The following is a 20605-nucleotide window of genomic DNA, read 5'->3' as shown; positions in this document are numbered from 1 at the left end:
CAGTTGCCCATTTGAAACCTACATGGTCTTAGGAAACTCAATTTTAAAGCAGCCATAACTTTCTTATTGTTTGTCTGATTTATTTCAAACTTTCAACATTCTGATTTATTTCAAACTTCAACATTCTGTTTTTCTCCTTTCCAAAACCACATTTTATGACCAAGGCTTGATTCCCCTTTAATCATTTGAGTTTAATGTAATGAGGGGGTAATTCGTGGATCTGTTTATTAGTTGGAAATGACTTTGGAAATGACTGGAACATGTTCTTGGGCATAGAAAAGGATACTAGTACCAACAAATTTGGTAAATTGCCAATTCGTCCACTGCCAACTTGTCCACTCACCACATGGTCTACCTTTATTTAGTCTAATGCCATTCTGTCCAACTTTTCATCTAACGACCTCTTTGTCCAATAACCATTCGGTCCAATCATCACTTTGTCTAATCACCAGTTTATCTACTACCATTTCGTCTAATAACCAGTTGGTCTAATACCCATTTTCTTTTCCTTCATTTTGCACAAATAACACTTTAGTTTAAATAGACCAAATGGTGTATGGACTAAATGGCTATTGGACCAACTGGTTATTAGATGGAATGGCATTAGACTGAACGAAAGTAGACCATGTGGTGAGAGGATGAACTGATAGTGACCAAATGATAGTAGACGAATTGGCAATTGGACGAATTGGCATTAAACCACAAATTCCCCCTGGTGTCAAAACAAAGTAGACCAAGTTTGACCCTAATCAGATTTTGAAATCAATCTTTGCAACCACATTTCTCATCAGCAAGAATAACTTTCAACTACAAACACCATATTTCAACTCTAGCTGATTGGAATGAAAATGGTTGTGATAATGACATAGGCACACAATAACATGTCAAAGTCCTTCATACATAATGGAAAACCATAACAAGAAGCTCCAAGACCCTGTAAATTAGAATATACCACAGATTGGACAATTGTAATTCAAGTCCTACGATTGAAAACCATGTCATAGAAATAATTTTGCATTGTATCTTGCTATCCTACAAGGTCAATTGGCTTACATAACAAACTTTTTAAATAAATGCTGAGAATATTGTCACCCATTTGCCCAATGCAGAACTCTGGTTTATTCATGGTCTAGGTCTTGGCTGAAATTATGGGAAACTAAAGGTCTTGGCTGAAATTATGGGAAACTAAACTTGTTTAAAAATCTGTTAGACTGTATGTTCCTTGGGCTCTTTTTCTTAACTGGTGAAGAATATTATTGAACATGTAGAACATAACTAGACAGTTTTTTTAATGATTTCAGTGCCAAAGGAGATAACAGTTTGATCATCTACAGATAATGTGTCTATAGAGTACTGAAATGTGACGTCATGATGTCATGACAACGAACCGGCTGGTTCTTGAGCGAGTCGCAGCTGCACGATCATCTATACACGTTTGTATTTGCAAAATGGTGATGTGTTTTGTCCCTGGTTGTTAGTTGTTACAATCATTCTGAGAGTTATAACAGGGTGCCATTTCATAAAGCTGTTCTTATTTTAAGAACGACTTTGACAATCACTGGTGATCCTTTGTCATGGTAAATGGTATAATAAATTGGTGATGGTTTAGCACGTAAGAAAGGATCACCAGTCGTTCTTAAAGTTGCTCCTAACCTACGAACAGCTTTATGAAACTGCCCCCGGGGCTCATTTGTTTAGAACCAGGCCACCATGACACCATGACAACTGACGTCATCGCTTCGGTACTCTTTAGTGGCCACTCAAAGGAAACACAAAATGTGGCCTTTATAGACAGATGACTGCTAGAGACAGGTTCCTATACACACAATCTGCCTTCATGGGAAGAAAGTTTTATTGGTTGTATACTATAGGCAGGTGGCCGTTAACACAGGTTTGATTGTATATAGATTTGTGTCACATTTGTCTTCCAATAGTTAACCAAGTTAACCGCGAGTTCAGATTACAGGTCATGTTCATAACAATACCAATCATACCAGCATACCATAGATAGTATTTTAAAAGCTCTCTACAATTATGCAACATACAGTATTCACCCTAACTTTAGAAGAGCCGGGTCCCATTACAGAAAGAGTTATGATCAAACGTAACACTAGAAATCATGCGAAACTTGATTTACAACCAATCAAAGCATGCATTCGACACTTGCGCTTGGTATTTTGAGTTGCTTTAAACGCAACTCTTTCTGCGACTGTCCCAGATGGGCGGCCTGTGTTACAAGAAATAAATTCTTGTCAGGTCCCAATTTACCTCACCAGGGGGCCGTTTCATAAAGTTGACCATAAGTTAAGAGCGACTTTAAGAATGACTGGTGAACCTTTCTTATGCATTAAATAATCACCAATGAACATTTAATGGTGAATATCCTTTACAAGAATGGGTTACCAGTCGTTTTTAAATTCATTCTTAACTTATGAGCAGCTTTATGAAACAGCCCCCTGGAGTGGGATTTGAACCCATGATCCTCTGATCAAAAGACTGGAACCAGAACCACTACATCATGGTGCTCTAGTGATTGACAGCCATACCTGTAACTTATAATCAGTACTGTTGACTTGACCCATTGTTCAACATCTCTACAGTAATGTTATACTGATTGAAAGTTAGCTATGCTAAATATGACATAGGCCCATCATTCAACATTTAGAGTGACAAGCTCTAGTGATTGAAAGTAACTCATACTCAGTGTGACATGGACCCATCATTCAACATTTATAGAGTGACAAGCTCTAGTGATTGAAAGTATTAACTCATACTCAGTGTGACATGGACCCATCATTCAACATTTATAGAGTGACAAGCTCTAGTGATTGAAAGTAACTCATGCTCAGTGTGACATAGACCCATCATTCAACATTTATAGAGTGACAAGCTCTAGTAATTAAAAGTAACTCATCCTCAGTGTGACATTTCATTCAACATTTATAGAGTGATAAGCTCTAGTGACTGAAAGTCACCTATGCTCTGTGTAACAGGAACTGTGACTTGATTTGGCTGATCTGCAACTTGAATCATTACAGGAATGATAGCTGCATCGGATGAGGCTTCAGTAGTTGACACAACATTGGTTACATGGGAAGGCACGACACTGTTCTCTCCTTGCTGGTGTATAGGAGTTTGTCCATCATTAGCCTTAGCATCAATCATCAAATTTCCACTTCCCACAGGAACTTGTACAGTGTTACTCATATCGGCTAGCTGTTGAGAAATTTCAATTAATGCGTCTGTTGCAATGGTATATGCTTGGGTCTCCTCTGCATCTGCACTTAAACCCCCTGGGAGTGGGACCAGCGGGTCGTCCTGCTTTTTCTTCCGTCGGGTAGATGGAAGATCTCCATCAGGGCGTCCAGGACCTTTAGTGAGTATCCTGTCAACTTGGATCTGGTGAGCCTGTGACATGTGCTTCTTGAGCTGGGAGGAGTCAACGCAACCACGGCCACACTTCTGACAGACGTACGGACGCTCTCCAGTGTGGACGCGCATGTGCTTGGTGAGGTTGCCTTTTACAAGGAAAGTCTTTCCACAGACGTCACAAGCAAATGGGTGGATACCCAAATGCCAGTTGACATGCACTCTGAGTTTAAACTTGTCTCGGAAACCTTTACCACAGTACTCACATGGATAGGGATTCAGCCCTGAATGGACCTTCTCGTGCTGGTTGCGCAGGGATGAGCGGGAAAATGGCTTACCGCACTGTCTGCAAGGGAATTTCTTGATGTCTGTATGAACAGTTAGATGATGCTGTTTTAAGATTCCCTTGGCTTTGAAGCTAGACCCACATAGGTCACAGAGGTATGGCTTCCCTTCTACATGGACTGTTTTCTTGTGTATCTTCAGTTGGCTAGGTAGGAAGAACATCAAATCACACATATCACAAGCAACATCCTTCTTACCAGAATGTGTCACCATGTGGTCTTTGAGTCGACTTTTCGTAAAGAAAACCCTGTCACAAAGTGTACATGGGTAGGACACCTCTTTGGTGTGAACATTGTTTTTATGCCTCTTGTAATGGTACATCTCTGAAAATACCTTGCCACAGAATTCACAGGGATAAGTTCTTTTCTGATGTGATTTTCCGTCTGCCTTGGGCAATACATCACTCTCAAACTTGGAGTTTGCGGCTTTGTTGCGATGCATAATAAGATGCGCTCTAAAGGAAGCAACTTGCCTGAAGCTTTTGCCACATGTCCTGCATGAATATATCTTCTCTCCACTTTTATCTGAACCATCGTCGTCTCCATGCATTTCCTGTACGTCTACATCATTCATATGTTCCTTCAAGTTACCAAAAGGAACATTTTGGACTTCAGATTCCATTTCATTCACTTCTGAAGGATGACCAGCTTCCGCTTCACCTAGCCCTTCTTTGATTCCTTGATCATCATTCAGAACATCACCTTTTACGGGGTCATCATCCCTTGCTGGGGCATCATTCTTTACTTGGTCTTCCTCTGCTGGGCCATCCTTCTTTTGGCCATCTTTGATGTCATCTACCTTCCTTTCATCTTCCTCGACTGGGTCCTCCCCTGATTCCTCATCCTTCTCAGGACCACAGTCTTCTGGACTAACATCTTTGGTACCAGTCTCTTCTGGATCAGCCACTTCTAGATCAGCATCATCAGGTTCTACAACTGATTTAACTTCCTTCTCTGTCATTTCTTCTTCCCCAAGTACCTCCCTAAGCTTCTGAGGCAGTCTCCTTTTTCGCTTGCTTCTAGTTTCCTGCAGCTTATTGAGGCGTACGTGAAGGGTATGCAACTTAGGCTTTGGTAGTTGGATGGTGTGTGGCTTCTCTAGTTTCGACAGACTCTCCTCGCGATGTTTGTTTGCTAATACTGGTACATCTTTTTTACTGGATTCCTGTTTTTTATCTATGGAGTCCTTCTTAGAAGGTCGTCCTCTCCTCTTTTTCACCATGCTTTCCTCCTCTGCGACAAAAGTGTCGCTTTTTCTAGGACGGCCCCTCTTTCTCTTGGCGCTTCCTTGTACCTCCTGTGGCGGTACAAGGGGGGAAACGACATTCTTTCGAGGTCTTCCGCGTTTCTTTTTCTCTGGCACAGAAGATTTCGCCGGAGATTTCAAATCAGGATCCTGCTCGTCAGAAGACACGCTGGTTATTTCAGGCTCCTTCTGTTTCTTTGCAGGTCTTCCAGGAGGAGGAGTTTCACTGCTGCATCGGTTCAGTTCATGTAGGTCAAGTTCCCATAAGCTGGTCAGAACAGCATGGCAAATGCTGCACTCATGTTCCTCTGGTGGTGGTGGTACCAAGGGTTCCTCTTCATTTTCCACAGGTGGAGGATCTCCATCCCACAAGGCCAGGTTGTCTCTTTCTTTCTCTTTCTCATTCTCTCCTATATCAGGACATTCCTTGTCTTTGTTATGATTGGGATCTTCTGCAGTGTCCTGTGTATCAACCTTTTCCTCTGTCTTGCCCTCATTGGTGTCTGGTTTTTGAAGAATGACTGGACAAGGGTAAAACAAAGAAATCAAAAGCTATTAATTACCTTTCAATGGCATAAAGAAACATGTTCCCGTTCATTACTAATACATTAAAGGGGTACTCCAGGCAAAAAAAAAATACAAGCATTAAAAAAAATGAATTACAATTCAATGAGCAAAATGGTGAAAATTTCATCAAAATCTGATTTTAACAATAATGAATTTATTGACTTTCCAAGTTTTTGGCAATATTTTGTGAAATCAATTGTATACATGATAGCATGAACATGTAAGAGGGGCTGATGTCATGTACCCACTTCCTTTTTCTTATTATGTTATTACTAAGATAAAATCATTGTTTCATATTTTTAAACATGCATGTTTGTGTAAAAACACAACTTCATCAATGATCACCTTACTCAGTGATTTAGCATCAATTCTTATTCTCGGAGATCAAAATTTGAATAAACATAATTTGATATTATAAAATACAAGATAATAAGTGGAGACATGACATAATCTGCTATTAACTCAATAAATATTCATGAGAACACACATCGAGCTGCTTCGCGGAAATAATGCAATAAATTTGTTAGTCCATGTCCAATTTTGACATATCAGTACTTTATTTGTCTTATATTATTGATCTGTTCAAATCACCTAATTTGCAGTCTGAAATACCCCTACAAGATTGTTCAAACAAAAAACTCAACAGCATCCAAGAGACAGACGTCACTGCTAAAATGTTCAAAATCTGTTTAAATTTTATAGCTACGTAAAGGTTCAACTGTGGCGAATATCATTCTCATATTCACATAATATGAAGTATTGAGGGCTGCTCTCTCTCTTGGTGTTCTTTCCCCTTCTGAATAAAGACCCTTCTTCATCCTTTCTTCTGATTGGATATCACCCCATAAAGCTATGGTGTCCAAAGGACTATAATATCTAGTTTTGCCAACCCATGGGCCCGTACTCTCAAAAGAGATTTCAATTGTACCATGGTACAAAACAACGGACTATGCAGATTTTTTAACATTAATTTAGCATTAATGCACTTATTTCATCATGTACACAAAGTTTAATCCAATTAAATGCGTGCTTTCAGCAAAGTGCGCTTAAAATGAAGTGCTTTCATGAAATAAATCTGCATAGTCAATGGTTTTGTACCATGGTCAAATGGTAAACCTCTTTTGAGAATACGGACCATTTAAAGGTCAAGTCCACCTCAGAAAAATATTAATTGGAATCAATAGAGAAAAATCAGACGAGCACAATGCTGAAAATTTCAGCAAAATCGCATGTAAAATAAGAAACTTATGATTTTTCAAAGTTTCGCTTATTTTTAACAAAATAGTTACATGAACCATGGACCTATTACGAATGGACATTCAACGAGAGCATTTTATGACCACCACCTGTTTCCAGCTGTCAAAATCGCTGTCTAACCCTTAACTTTCTCTTTACGCGGTTTTTACGACGACCGCCCGGGGCGATTGTTTACACAAGCTCCTTTCGGCCAATGATCGTCACCGATCGATCACTGGCCCTCTTTCGACCAAAGACGGTCATGTTTTAGCCCCGATTGCCAAAATGGAAAGTCCCTACATTACCTAGAATGCAATGCGCAATTCATATCCTGTTTTTCAGTACATAATTTTAGGCTGTCTATAATGTGCGATTGTCGTCTGACCATCAAAAAAAAATCCCGTTAAATTTCATCAATCCTGTGGAATTTTACGCCAAAATGAAAATCAACTTCTGACCGAAGGTAAGCACTACTATCGACATCAATATTGTCCGAAATAGATGCATTTTTAACGGTTTTCCGCACATTTCTCCGTCAAATTTTAACTGCATCTGTGTCGTAAATATACTGATCAGCAAGGTGATGTCAATGCATTTCATGTGCGGTTATTTGCGATGTACGAAAAAAATATGTTTATGCACGCCTGTTTTCTTGTTTCTGCAATCATTTTCATAGCGCTAACGTTCGCTGCTGTGCATTGCTTTTGATAAAGTGAACGAACAACATCGTAATGGGTAGGAGCAGCGCACAATTGATTTCCGCTGTCCATCAGTGATAGCGTGTTTTACGACCGGCTTGATGGGCGTCAGCTGCCAGCGCTCTGTTTATAAAAGGATTAGCGGTGACGGTCTTTGGCCCAAAGGAGAGGATTTGTTGAATGTCCATGTGCGATAGGTCCATGCATGAACGAGCCAGTTACATCCAAATGAGAGTCGATGATGTCACCCACTCACTATTTCTTTTGTTTTTTATTGTTTGAATTATACAATATTTCATTTTTTAAGAATTTGATGATTAGGACCTCCTTGCCTGAGGCACAAAATGATAAAATAATGAAATTCCACGTGTTCAGGGAGGAATGAAACTTCATTTCACATGACAATGACGAGAAAATCAAAATATTTCATATTTCATATAATAAAATACAAAAGAAATAGTGAGTGATGTCATCAGTTCCCTCATTTGCATACCGACCGAGATGTGCATATAACTGTTTTGTGAAATGAAGCGAAACTTTAAAATGTCATAACTTTCTTATTTCACATCCGATTTTGATGAAATTTTCAGTGTTATGCTTGTTGAATTTTTCTCTTTTTATTCAAATCAAGTTTTTGTTGGGGTGGACTTGTCCTTTAATAATCTAACCAAACTCTGAGTACAGTAATTTTCACTTTGACAATGAAGACAAAATGGTAATTGGTGAAAGTGATAATTAGACCAAGTGATATTTAGCCCAAGTGACAGCTAGCCAAAATGCTCACACTAGACCTTCTGTCAATTGCCAGGTAGAGTTTAAAGAAATGAAACACAGACCAGAGTGAAAAAAATATTTAGCCTAAGGCTAAATGATGATGGTCCATCTCAAGTCTCAACATAGGGGAATTACACAGGGACTCAGGGCAATTTCACCCCTCAAGATGCTCAAAAGAGCCCTTGAAAATAAAAAAAAGAGCCTTGAAAACACCCCATTCACTGCAAGAATATTGCATATATACAATGATGCAGAATTAGCTCTATTAGGCAGTAGGTTATCAAAAGTAGCCCCCAACCCCTACATTTTTTTTTCGGGGGGGGGGTGCCAGGCAGGCAGTTTTTATGGATTATTTTAGGGAAATGAAACTTGTGGTCTAGATAGACAGACCTGTGGTCCTTCTATGACAGGCAGTCATTAGAGCAGGTTTGACCTTATTGTACTTACTGATGGTCTGCAATTCATTCTCATCTTCTGGATTCTTCTGAACACGGAATTGGAGTGCCCCAATCTGCAACAAGAAATTGGCCACTGCAAATTGCTCTGGAAGTATAAGAGACAGGCAGAACAAATTAAGCAATATAAGCATGGATGTACAGGATGGGTATGCAAGTGAGTGTATGGGTGGGTGTGTGTATGTGTAGTCTATACTCCAATATTTTACATGTATTTTTATGTAGGGCCAAGCTTATAAGCAGTTTTGTTTTGCTTCTTTTTGGGTCCTGGACATGTTTAAATTGTTATTTTGTTGATGGATGATTTGATATGATACTTATTTTATGGTGTTCATGTACTATGTTGATTTTAAATGGTAAAATAAATGAAATGAAATATGAAAATTACAAGTAGTTCTTGGTCCCGTTGCATTGCCACTCAATAATTCAAGCGCAAGACCTTACTACAAGGTCTGATTGGCTCACACACAATCAAGTTGCGTTTGATTTTTGGAGTTGTGTTTGACTGCATCTCTTTCAGAAATAATTGATTCTCTCATATTTGCAAAGATACATAAATGATAAGAAAAAGAGATGTCATCAATATTATAAACCACATCAATCCCAAAGTCAACCTGAACGTTAAAATTATTTAAATTCATTATTGTCCAAGATGATTTTAATTTACCTTTACTTATTCTAATATTTGGGGGGAAAAGTTAGGATCTTCAAATAAAGCAATTCAAGGAAATAGAAAACATAAACAAGCATGTTACAATTTTTCCCCCTGTTGGATTCTGTAGATCTATAAAGGAATCCATAAAATACATTTTCTGCATGAGCACACAAAGAAGAAAAGACTGAACTTGAAGTCACCCATCATGATTAACAGGTTGGATTCAGATTTACCTCCCACGGAAGCAGACTGTTGATAGAGCTTCTCAATCACCTGCTTACTCTCAGACTCAAAAGTCGTACAGACATCGTTGATGCGGTCTCCAGTTGACACATGCTCCCAAAAATCATGGATATCTGTTCAAAACAAAACAAACTTTCTAAAATAAAATGTAATAACTAAATTCACAAAAGAAATCATCCATCATGATTAACAAGTTGGATTCAGATGAGAAGAGATGCAGAAGTTATGCCTCTGGCCCGTATTCTGAAGTCAGGTTTAACTTAGACCATGTTCCAACTCTGTCCTAAAATTATGGCAAGCCAAAAGTGTCAAAATTGTTATTAGGTTGTATGTTTCTTATGTTTACTGTGCTCTTTCCTGATTCATCGATGGTGAAGACAATCATCTATTTATACTTCCTAGATAATTATGAATGATTTGAGAGCCAAATGAGCCAACATATGGTATCTCTACTGTTACTGATTTATGTAACCACAACTTTAAACCCGACTTCAGAATATGGACAAATATGCCTAGAATAAGTAGAGAGCAAAGTCATGGATCTAGAATCTATGCTCCAGTCTATACGCATTAGATGTATTAATGTTTAATTCCATGTTTTCCAAAATGAATGTGTTAAATGTGGATTTTCAAGAGAAATCCATCATTGTTTACCACATTCGATCATACACGAGTCTACAGTGCATCTCAAAAGAAAACTATACACTTTTGAAATGGCTGCCAAATAAAAAATTAATCACCTTGGGTGTTAAGACCTACAATTGTATGTATAAGGCAATAAAGTAAACTTTCAAATGACGCCAAAAAGTTGGATAACTATTCATGCTTGAGTGAGCACTGCCCACTTAAATAAAGGGTATGGAAATTAGATTGGGCAGGAAATAGCCTTCCAATTTCTTTCAGCTTTTTAGAGGCGAGTCTTTTGGAACTTGCAAAGTTGAGTGTTGTTATAAATTCATGACCAATCGTGATCAGTTTTGGTTGTTGAGCAAATTCTATTATTTAATTGAAATTTAATGCATGATTGAACATGAATTGCAATTTTTATTGCAGCATTTTAACTCTATCATGTGGATCTCAGCAGTGTGTTCATGAGTCAGGAAAATAGGGGGTGAGATAGGATTTAAGTAGGTGAAGTAGGTTATGGGATAGGGGTCACAGAACATTTAGCCACCCCCCCCCCCCCACTGTCTCCCCTCTTGTTGAAGGACCGATTGCTATTACACATGATCACATGAAATCAAACAGAACAGACTGTTAATTTAATAATAACTTCTGAAAATTGGGGCATCATCTTTAATCTATCAGTCATTTAATCAACAATCAGTCTGATCTTCAAACGTTTACTCATCGGTCAGCTTTCTCAACAAATTATTGGATAAATCATCATAATCCATCAATTTCTTAGTAATAATTCACTGACCCATCAACCAATGGGCACTTAGCAGTTAAGTTTTGAATACCAGCCAGCAAGTGAGAGAGAGAGAGGGAGAGAGAGGAGTACCGTACATGTTGCCTATGACTTGTAATTTGTAAAAGAGCACAAAGAATGTCTTTTTTCAATACCCTATCTCCCCCCCCCCCCATATGCAACAAATACTGGTCATCACATTATCCCGCCTCTCACCAACACACTTTTGAAATCCACATACTAAAATTAAAATCCTACACTAAAATTGCATGTCATGTTGACTCATGAATTAAATTTCAATTTTAATAATTCACAACATTTGCTAAGGAAGCCAAATCTGATCTCAAAATTTGCTAAGGAAACTAACTGATCTCAATAATTTATCACAACTAACTTAGCTTTGAAAGTTTCAATTAAAACACTCGCCTCTAAAAAACTGAAAGAAATTGGAGGGCTAATTCCTGCCCAGCCTAATTTTCACACCCTTTATTTAAGTGGGCAGAGCTCACTCGAGTATGAAAAGTTTTCCAACTACATGTATTTGCTGTCACTTGAAAGTTGACTTTATTGGCTTTCCATATATACACCCCCCCAGAGATATATTTTTTAATCAGGCAGCCATTTAAAAAGTGAATAGGTTTTTTTTTTAGAGATACAATGTATAGGCCCAGTGTCTAGGCTCAATTTCACCAAAATTGCAGGTCATTTGTAGCAGATCAATGCGACCGGAACGGCGTAACGAAAAATATGCGAAGCTTTAGAGCGGATTTCTTTTTTCTCGATAAGAAAATGTTACGCCTAGGAGCGGCTTTCTTTGTTCTTTTTCTCAATTAGACAAAAATGCCATGCCTTGGAACGGAAATTTGAGTGTGAGAATGGGGGTCCCCTCAGAGATGCCAAGTTCAAAGACCAGCTATGCGTGAGATTTTTTGTGAATCTGAGTGAGATCACAGACATTGTGTACAATGTATATGGGGATAGGCTGTGATAGTTGCGTGAGACAGAGATTTGAGGGGATGAACAAGAGTCCAAAATGCTTGAGTCTCACGCATAATGCGTGAGACTTGGTAGCTCTGTGGGGGTGTTTCACAAAGATTTAAGTATGATGGTGGGCCCCAAGTCTGCGCACCTAACAATTTGAGCTCAGAGTTAACATGAATTTCTTATTTCACAAAATCTTTCAGTTGATAATGTTCCTTATATTAAGAGTAAGTGTACCAAATTTCTCATCAAAAAATGAAAGAAAATATAGGATTTTCTTTAAAAAACCTAGGGAAGTCATTTTCAGATTGAAAAAAACAATGGTACCCCATGTCTGCGCACCCATTCACTTTGCACATGATTCGGGGATTTTGATGACAAAGACTGCATTTTTGAGGCCGTCACATGAAATGCCCTGAATTCTTTATTTTTCAACCATTTTGAGCCAGATTTTTTTATAAATACCTGTCTATGTATTGCATGTGTAAGGTTCATGCTTGTTGCGTATCTTCTTTTACTAGAATCGTGCAGGTACGCGGGTGCGCAGACTTGGGAGACCGCGCAGACATAGGGGAACTGACCATATGACTTTGAGTTTGAGTCGCACTTACATGTAAGTCGAGTTTGAGTCGCACTTACATGTAAGTGACTAGAGGACGCGCACTACTGCTACTGCACATTGATCAATAAGATTGCGCGCTGCATATCATGTACGCGTCAACATTTAAGTGTGACCTAAGTCAAGGCTTAGGTCACACTTAAATGTTGACGCGTACATGATATGCAGCACAATTTTTCTCCCGATTTTGCATGCATTTATCAACCTTCTACAGTTAAAATTGCAAGCCAATTCGTCATGCGCCTTTTTTGTTAATCTACACACAAATACACACACACAAAGATTGCATAGTCATGACAGTATGTAGGCCTACTGCTAGCATACAGTAGCCGGCCACGCCGGCTGTCTGGCTGAGCTTTGCATGCATGAAACCAATGCAGCTAGCTGTGCACGAGCAGACTATTCAGACCCAGGGAGCTGCGATACGAAATGTTACTGCTAAGAAATCTTCCCCAGAACTTTGGAAATCTACGTCAAAGTCACATTTTACACCAATGAAATGCCCTTCTACAGTCCATATTACTGAAACCTGATTAATTGCAAGCATTAAAAGGAGGAATTATGACCTCTCTTTTGACTCAAAAAGACCGATTTCCAAATGCATTAAAACACATAGGTGAGTACATCACAGTCCCATATGTGCATTTGTATGTATGTTGATATTTGGTTTATTTCGAAGCTGTGTCTCTTTGAGCCAAAAATAAATAGGCCGCTCTTTCTTTCTTGTTTACAAATGACTTCTTAAACCACTCTCAAGGAAGTAAATACTTTGGGAAGGCATTTCATTGATATGACATGTGATTTTTTTCCATCATTTTGTCAAATATAGGGAAGGAATTTTCTCACTGTTTTTTCCAGATAACTTTTGCTATTTTATTTTTTTCTTTCATTTTTTTCAGTGATTAAACCATTTATACCCCTTCCCATTGAAAATGCTTGATTAAAGAACATGTTTCTACTGAATAATAATAATTTTCCCCATTTTTTTGATAATTTTGTTTTATTCATTTTTCTTAAATTTTCTTTTGTTTTTTCTCAAATTTTTTTTATGACCTGTTCTTTGTTTTTTTCTTTCTTCATTTTTTCTTTTGTTTTATTTCACTTACCGTATTCATTTTTACAATTTTTGTTTCCTTTTTTCAATATACTATTCTAAAAATTATTTTTGTTTATTTCCCCCCTTGTACACATTGTTCTCATTCTGCAACATGTGATTTTCTCCTGCTATAATATGCTGGAAAAGAGAAAATAAACTGGATTTGGGGCCTGCATAATCTAGGTTTTACAATCAAAGGAAGAAAGGAAAAATCATTGTTTTGTAAATCTATCTGAGTTTGATATATGCACTATTTATTTACTCTACCATTATGAGTATGTGTCTATACGGAGATTAAAAATCTACACAACCTGGGAACAATACAATTCTTTTATTCTCTTTCAATCATTTCATATTTACAATGATAGAACAATATATATATATTACCACAAATTAAGCAAAGTAAAATAACAGCAAGCACGATTTACATACAAGATGTACAAAGAATAGTGGTACGTGTTAGTGATTGCAGAATATTTCAGTTTGTTTTATTCATTTTTAATTAATGTTTTTCTTTATATTTTTCGGGCCACCAAACCTTATTAGTGGGCCACCAAAAAAAATTATTTGAAGGTTTTGGTGGCCCGAACGGGCCACCACCAAAAAAAGTTAATGTGGAGCCTTGCCTAAGACTAAATCATACTTAAAATTAAATCTATGTGAAACACACCGCTGCCTGGCTTGAATAATAAATTTGAAATTGAATCATAATTTTTTGCTGGGATTTTTTCTGCATTTATGATATTGTACAAGTTAGACTTGTTTTGCTTGCATTATGCATTACTCATTACTGCATATCCAGCTGCACTTTGATTTATTACGGATTTAGAGTTTACATGTAAGTTAATCATGTTTATTATGGAATAGAATAGTTTCGACCGCATTCAAAATTTGTGCAAGCAAAATGCACTGCACTGCGCGCCTGGCCACCCATACATTCATCACACACGTTTTACATAGAAAACTATGCCACGCCAGTTGTTGAATTTGTCTAGCCGTTAATTGATAGTTACCCTTCTGGCTAACGATATGCACTTGCGAAGCATCCACCGACTCATTCCCTAAGTCTCCTGGAATATTTTCAACATCTTCCATGCTGTTTGAGCTCCTCCAAAACCTTGATAAATTTGGCGCTTTTCACCTAGAACCGATGCAAAATACACTGAACGATTCCGACATTGATCCACAATTCTATTTCAGTCGAGCGCCATCTCGCGTTTTAGCGCAGTACAGTAGATATCTCCATGGACCTAGTAGTAGGTCCATGACCTGTCAAAATACTAGTAGAATGTTTATGTATATTTTCTCTAATTTCTAATTATAGGTTATTTCAGTTACTTTAATATATAAGATTAAGATAATACATAAACTAGGCAGAACATTCAACATTCAAATAAAATAAGGAAATCCTAGCCTTACCACTACCATTCTCTTGGAAAGTGCGAGGGCCTAGGCCTACTTTATGATAATTTTTTACAAAAATTCTCGTATGATCCTATTTTCTTTCCAATCAAAACATTAATGAATAATTGCCTATTCGCACTCTGTTCATCGATTCTGACTACAAAGGGACTAAATGTTACATCAGGGATGCTCCTTTTTTTATGGGAAGGGTACAATATTGTGAGTTACATGAAATATATCAGTGAATATACTATACTGTCAAAATTCAATCGCTTTCATATTCTCTCTTTTTATTCATTTCACCCCGACAAAATATTTATTGTAAAAATAGCAGAAAAAAAATTTGCTGAAGGTTTGAGATGAATCCATTAAAGTAAAAAGTTATAAGAATATTAATTAATTGATCAGTTAATTGTGACGTCATGTGCGAGTGATTTGGTAAAATAAAATCATTGAAATGTCATATTCTCAGAAAATTAAAAATGGTTTTTAATGTACCGTTTGTATATCAATTAAGGCAAAATCATTTTACACCCGATCATGAAAAGAAAACGAAACTAAGTCATCAGGAACCATTAAAAAATGAAATTCATGCATTTTATATTACATGGGGGAGCTGATCATTCATGACGTCACAATTCAAAAACTTAAAATTCTGATCATGATTTTCTCAGGGACGGCAGAGCGAAGTTGAAAGTAGGAGGGGCACATGGAATAAAGGGGACCTCTTCTGTCAAAAAAGGCACAATCTTAAAGACAAAGAAAAGAAAGAGACTCATATACAGTGGCATGATGAGCCAAAAATTTTGAGGGGGCTAGATACGTTGTATCACATAAAATTTATAAGAAATAACATATAAAAATGAGAATACCGTTTTCTTGTTTCAAAGGGGTGCTTAATGTGAAAGGAGCACAGAACACTTTTGCGAGGGGCACTGATACAAGAAAGGGCACCTATAAGGCGGCAAAGGGGCACTTGCTAATGGTATAAAATTGGTCTTTCTGAGGTATAAAATTGCTGGCATAGAACACGATCACGGGACACTTTTCTTGGGTAAAAAGGGGTACTGATTTGTGAAAGGGCACTTGCTAACACTTAAAATGGGTCCTCTTCAGGTGAAAGGGCCACAGTACACGATGAGGGGACATTTTATTTTGCCAAAATAGAGCACTTTTCAGTGCTTGAAAAAGTGAGGGGCACCCCCCCTCAGATTTTCCTAAAACCTTCACAAATATGTTTTCTGCTATTTTTACAACAAACGTTTCTTTCAGGGTGAATTGATCACTTAAATACAAAAGGGGGAGGGGAAACTACCCATTGTCCATCAAAAAATTCCCTATACACATGTCAATCGTCTCAAATGTAACACATGAATATATTCAAATCAAACCATTATTGCAACTGATGCAAAATGTCAAATTAATTGAATACAGACTTTATTCACAAAAGAAACATTACTTTTTTTTACAATATAAGGCAGATTGGTATTTTAATACTGGTAAAAATATACAACCTATCATAAAGTTCAGATATAACTTATCCCATGTAATTTGAACCTTGCAAACAATGTTGAAGTGAACATGATATGTTGATGAAATCTTATTAATTGAATAAAAGTTATAAAAAATGGAGGGACATTACTGCAGATTAAAATTTAAACAATATAAGAACTGAAAAAAAATCTAGTTTGGTATCATATTTTATACTAATCCTAAATGATACTATGTAGAATTAATTTTCCAAAAGAAATAGAAACTCAATAGGCAGCTAATGATGTACATGTATTTATGTAAACTGATTTCAAATCTAATGCTTTTCTTTTTAATTATTTAGAAGAAAAAAATATCACATACATTTTCACACCTATCTGATTATGTTTATGAAATATCATTAATTTGTAGAAAGTTATGAATAGAGTAACATATGTACAATAAAAGGAACTTTAGTAAAGATTTATAATAAACACAGTTTATATGAAGCACTACATAATATTAGTCATCAGTCCCCAATATACAAACTTGGTGATTAAATTCAAATATTTCCTTTGTCACCTTAGCACCATATGCTGTTCAATTGACTACAATGCCTACAAGTTTTGTTTTCTTGACTGAAACAAAATAATTATCATTTTCATACACAATTAAAATGTTTAGCATGATAAATATCTTATTATGTTCTATGAAATCTTTTTGATTTGTACAAAAGTTTTCGAAAACGAGTCATATATGTACAATGGAAGGAGCTTTATTGCAGATTTATAATAAACACGAAATGCATGATATAAAATGATTCTCTAATTAAAATATAAAACCAGTGATTGACCTCATCTATTCCATTTCTTTACCTTTGAACCATATACTGTTTAATTGAATGTGATGAAGCTAAGCTACATAAATTTTTAATTGAAACATTTTAATTTTATAGATGAATATACTTCTACCTTTCTATAATAAATGCTCTGACACAATACTTTACACTAATATACATACATCGCTTGTTAATTTCATTCTCTTTTTTATGCACTTACATTGTAAACAAAGTGTTCCTTGTGTAGTGACTTTTTACAAGTCTCTGGGATGTTATATTAAAAAAATGAAAATTAAATATTAATAGAAAAAAAAAACATTTCACTCTTTGTGTGTATCATTTGCATCAATGCGCACCGGTAAACATGTTCCGTTTGCATTTTGCACATCCACATATTTCCCTTTTGATGTCCTTTCTTTTTTGTTCAGAAAACACTCTTTCAAAACCACTTAAACGGAGTAAAACGTACCTTCTTCACAAGTTAAAAAAAAAAACATCAATACATCCTCCACCAGATCCAGGAAACTCATTGAAAAAAAAGAGAGGAGAAAATCAATAAATCCCTCTTCACCAACGACACCATGGTCAGGTTCATTGTTAGGGGGGTTATGACTCGTGACACCTGTGTCAAGAGATTTGCTTCTGTTCGTTTAATTTTGTGAGCAGCCGATTTAAAAAATTCTCAAACCAAGATGAAACATGTGTACAAGTGCATGTATTAGAACTAATAAACCCTGAAAACAACCATTATTGAGAATGAAAAGCTAAAACTACAAGGCAAACCCCGATTTTGTAAAAAGGCGTCTTATGGACACCTAAATAGTACACATAAGTGTATGGGATGAAATTAAGATGGTGTTTCTGGTCACTTTATATTTCACTTTTTGAAGCACTAAATAATCATTTTCGAATGCAATTTTTTCTGGGCTTCATGTTTGTAACATATCACAGACACAGGTGACAAGTGTGACCTTTTAGCTCATATTTTTTAAAAGTCAAACCAATTTAATGTACTGTCCAGGTGAATACAAACAAATTGTGCCACTGACATGAGAAGCAAATCCTTGCACATCCTGAACAGTATGCAAATGAGGGGACTGATGACGTTATCCACTCACTATTTCTTTTGTATTCTGATATAAATGAAATACTCTGATTTTCTCCACCTTGTCATGTGAGACTGAGTTTTATTCCTCCCTGATCATGTGGAACTAACCTTGTTTCACATTTTATGGTTCGGTCAAGTTGCTTGTTATTGTTAAATCTGTAAAAATTGAAATATTGTATAATTCAATCAATAAAAAAAAGGAAATAGTGAGTGATAGACATAATCGACCCACTCATTTGCATATCACTGAGTTGTGCATATAACTTTTTTTGAGAAAAATTTTAAAATGTCATAACTTTCTTATTTTACATATGATTTTGGTGAAATTTTCAGTGTTATGGTTGTTATGAAAAGCAACATTTTTTTCTGGGGTGGACTTGATCTTAAAGTAAAAAAAAAAATCAAGAACAGATGTCAAAATCCAGTCTGCAAGTCTTGCATCAAAATACTTTTAAGATACAGAAAAATTAATTACAAGAAAATAAAGATTTCAATTCACTATGCATAAACCATTAAATATGATATGTATGTCATGCAACATGCAAAGCAAATCATCTTTAAATGAGAAACTGCGCAATTATTAGCAGCAAATGCTGTAGCCTACAAAAAGAAATAAAACACTGCTAAAAAGCACTAAAAATAAACATTCATAAATATTTGTTTGGAAGAAACAAACAAGTGGAATGCCTCTGGCCGTCTAACCTGCATCACACGGTTCAATATAGCAGCAGTGCTGACTTTGAATACTACTCTAACTCGCACAAGATGTTCAGTGATACATGGTTACTCTTATGTCCACTTTTTATGAACTAGACCAATAAACTTACAGAGATATGATGGTTATTTAACAAAAAACCCCAACATGGCCAAAGTTCATTGACCTTACATGACCTTTGACCTTGATCATGTCACCTGAAACTCGAACAGGATGTTCAGTGATACTTGATTACTCTTATGTACAAGTTTCATGAATCAGATCCATAAACTTTCAAAGTTATGATGGTAATTCAACAGATACACCCAATTCGGCCAAAGTTCATTGACCTTTGACCTTGGTCATGTGACCTGAAATGCGCACAGGATGTTCAGTGATACTTGATTACTCTAATGTCTAAGTTTAATGAACTAGACCAATAAACTTTCAAAGTTATGATGGTAATTCAACAGATACTCCGATTCGGCCAAAGTTCATTGACCCTAAATGACCTTTGACCTTAATCATGAGACATGAAACTTGCACAAAATTTTCAGTGATGCTTGATTACTATTATGTCCAAGTTTCATGAATCAGATCCATAAACTTTCAAAGTTATGATGGGAATTCAACAGATATCCCCAATTCGGCCAAAGTTCATTGACCCTAAATGACCTTTGACCTTGGTCATGTGACGTGAAACTCATGCAGGATGTTCAGTGATACTCGATTAACCTTATGTCCAAGTTTCATGAACTAGGTCCATATATTTTCTAAGTTATGATGACATTTCAAAACTTAACCTCAGGTTAAGATTTTGATGTTGATTCCTCCAACATGGTCTAAGTTCATTGACCCTAAATGACCTTTGACCTTGGTCATGTGACATGAAACTCTAATAGGATATCAGTAATACTTGATTAACCTTATGGCCAAGTTTTATTAACTAGGTCCATATACTTTCTAAGTTATGACATCATTTCAAAAACTTAACCTCAGGTTAAGATTTGATGTTGACGCCGCCGCCGTCGGAAAAGCGGCGCCTATAGTCTCACTTTGCTTCGCAGGTGAGACAAAAAAAAGCCACCCCATTATCATCATCATCATCAACATCATCGTCATCATCATCGTCGTCATCATCAACATCATCATCAACATCATCATCATCAAAATCATAATCACCATTACCACCAGCTTCAAAATATTCATCATCACCACCACCATCATTAATATCATCATCACCACCACCATAATCATAATCATCATTCCCATCTTCACAATCGTAAAATAATGAGTGACAAAAAGAATGAATTAGCAACAAGTTGAATGGTAGAAAAAAGAAATTAAATACCGGTATATGAACACCTAGTATAATAAAGCATTATCTATAGACATTA

At 36.5% G+C, this 20605-nt stretch overlaps 1 protein-coding gene across 1 annotated transcript; it reads right to left on the bottom strand.

Moving 5' to 3' along the window:
* Positions 1–2552: 2552 nt before the first annotated feature.
* LOC121408393 (zinc finger protein 37-like) lies at positions 2553–14904 on the bottom strand. The gene is made up of 4 exons (XM_041599858.1): positions 14708–14904; positions 9578–9700; positions 8682–8777; positions 2553–5480 (listed from the first exon to the last, which is right to left on the bottom strand). Exons 1-4 carry the CDS (start codon positions 14787–14789, stop codon positions 2941–2943), a joined length of 2841 nt encoding a protein of 946 aa, XP_041455792.1. The 5' UTR covers positions 14790–14904; the 3' UTR covers positions 2553–2940.
* Positions 14905–20605: the final 5701 nt, after the last annotated feature.

Source organism: Lytechinus variegatus, chromosome 2 (genome assembly GCF_018143015.1).
Source record: "Lytechinus variegatus isolate NC3 chromosome 2, Lvar_3.0, whole genome shotgun sequence".
Taxonomy (NCBI): Eukaryota; Metazoa; Echinodermata; class Echinoidea; order Temnopleuroida; family Toxopneustidae; genus Lytechinus; species Lytechinus variegatus.
The sequence above is the reverse complement of the archived record's forward strand: the minus strand, read 5'-3'. Positions and strand labels throughout refer to the sequence as shown.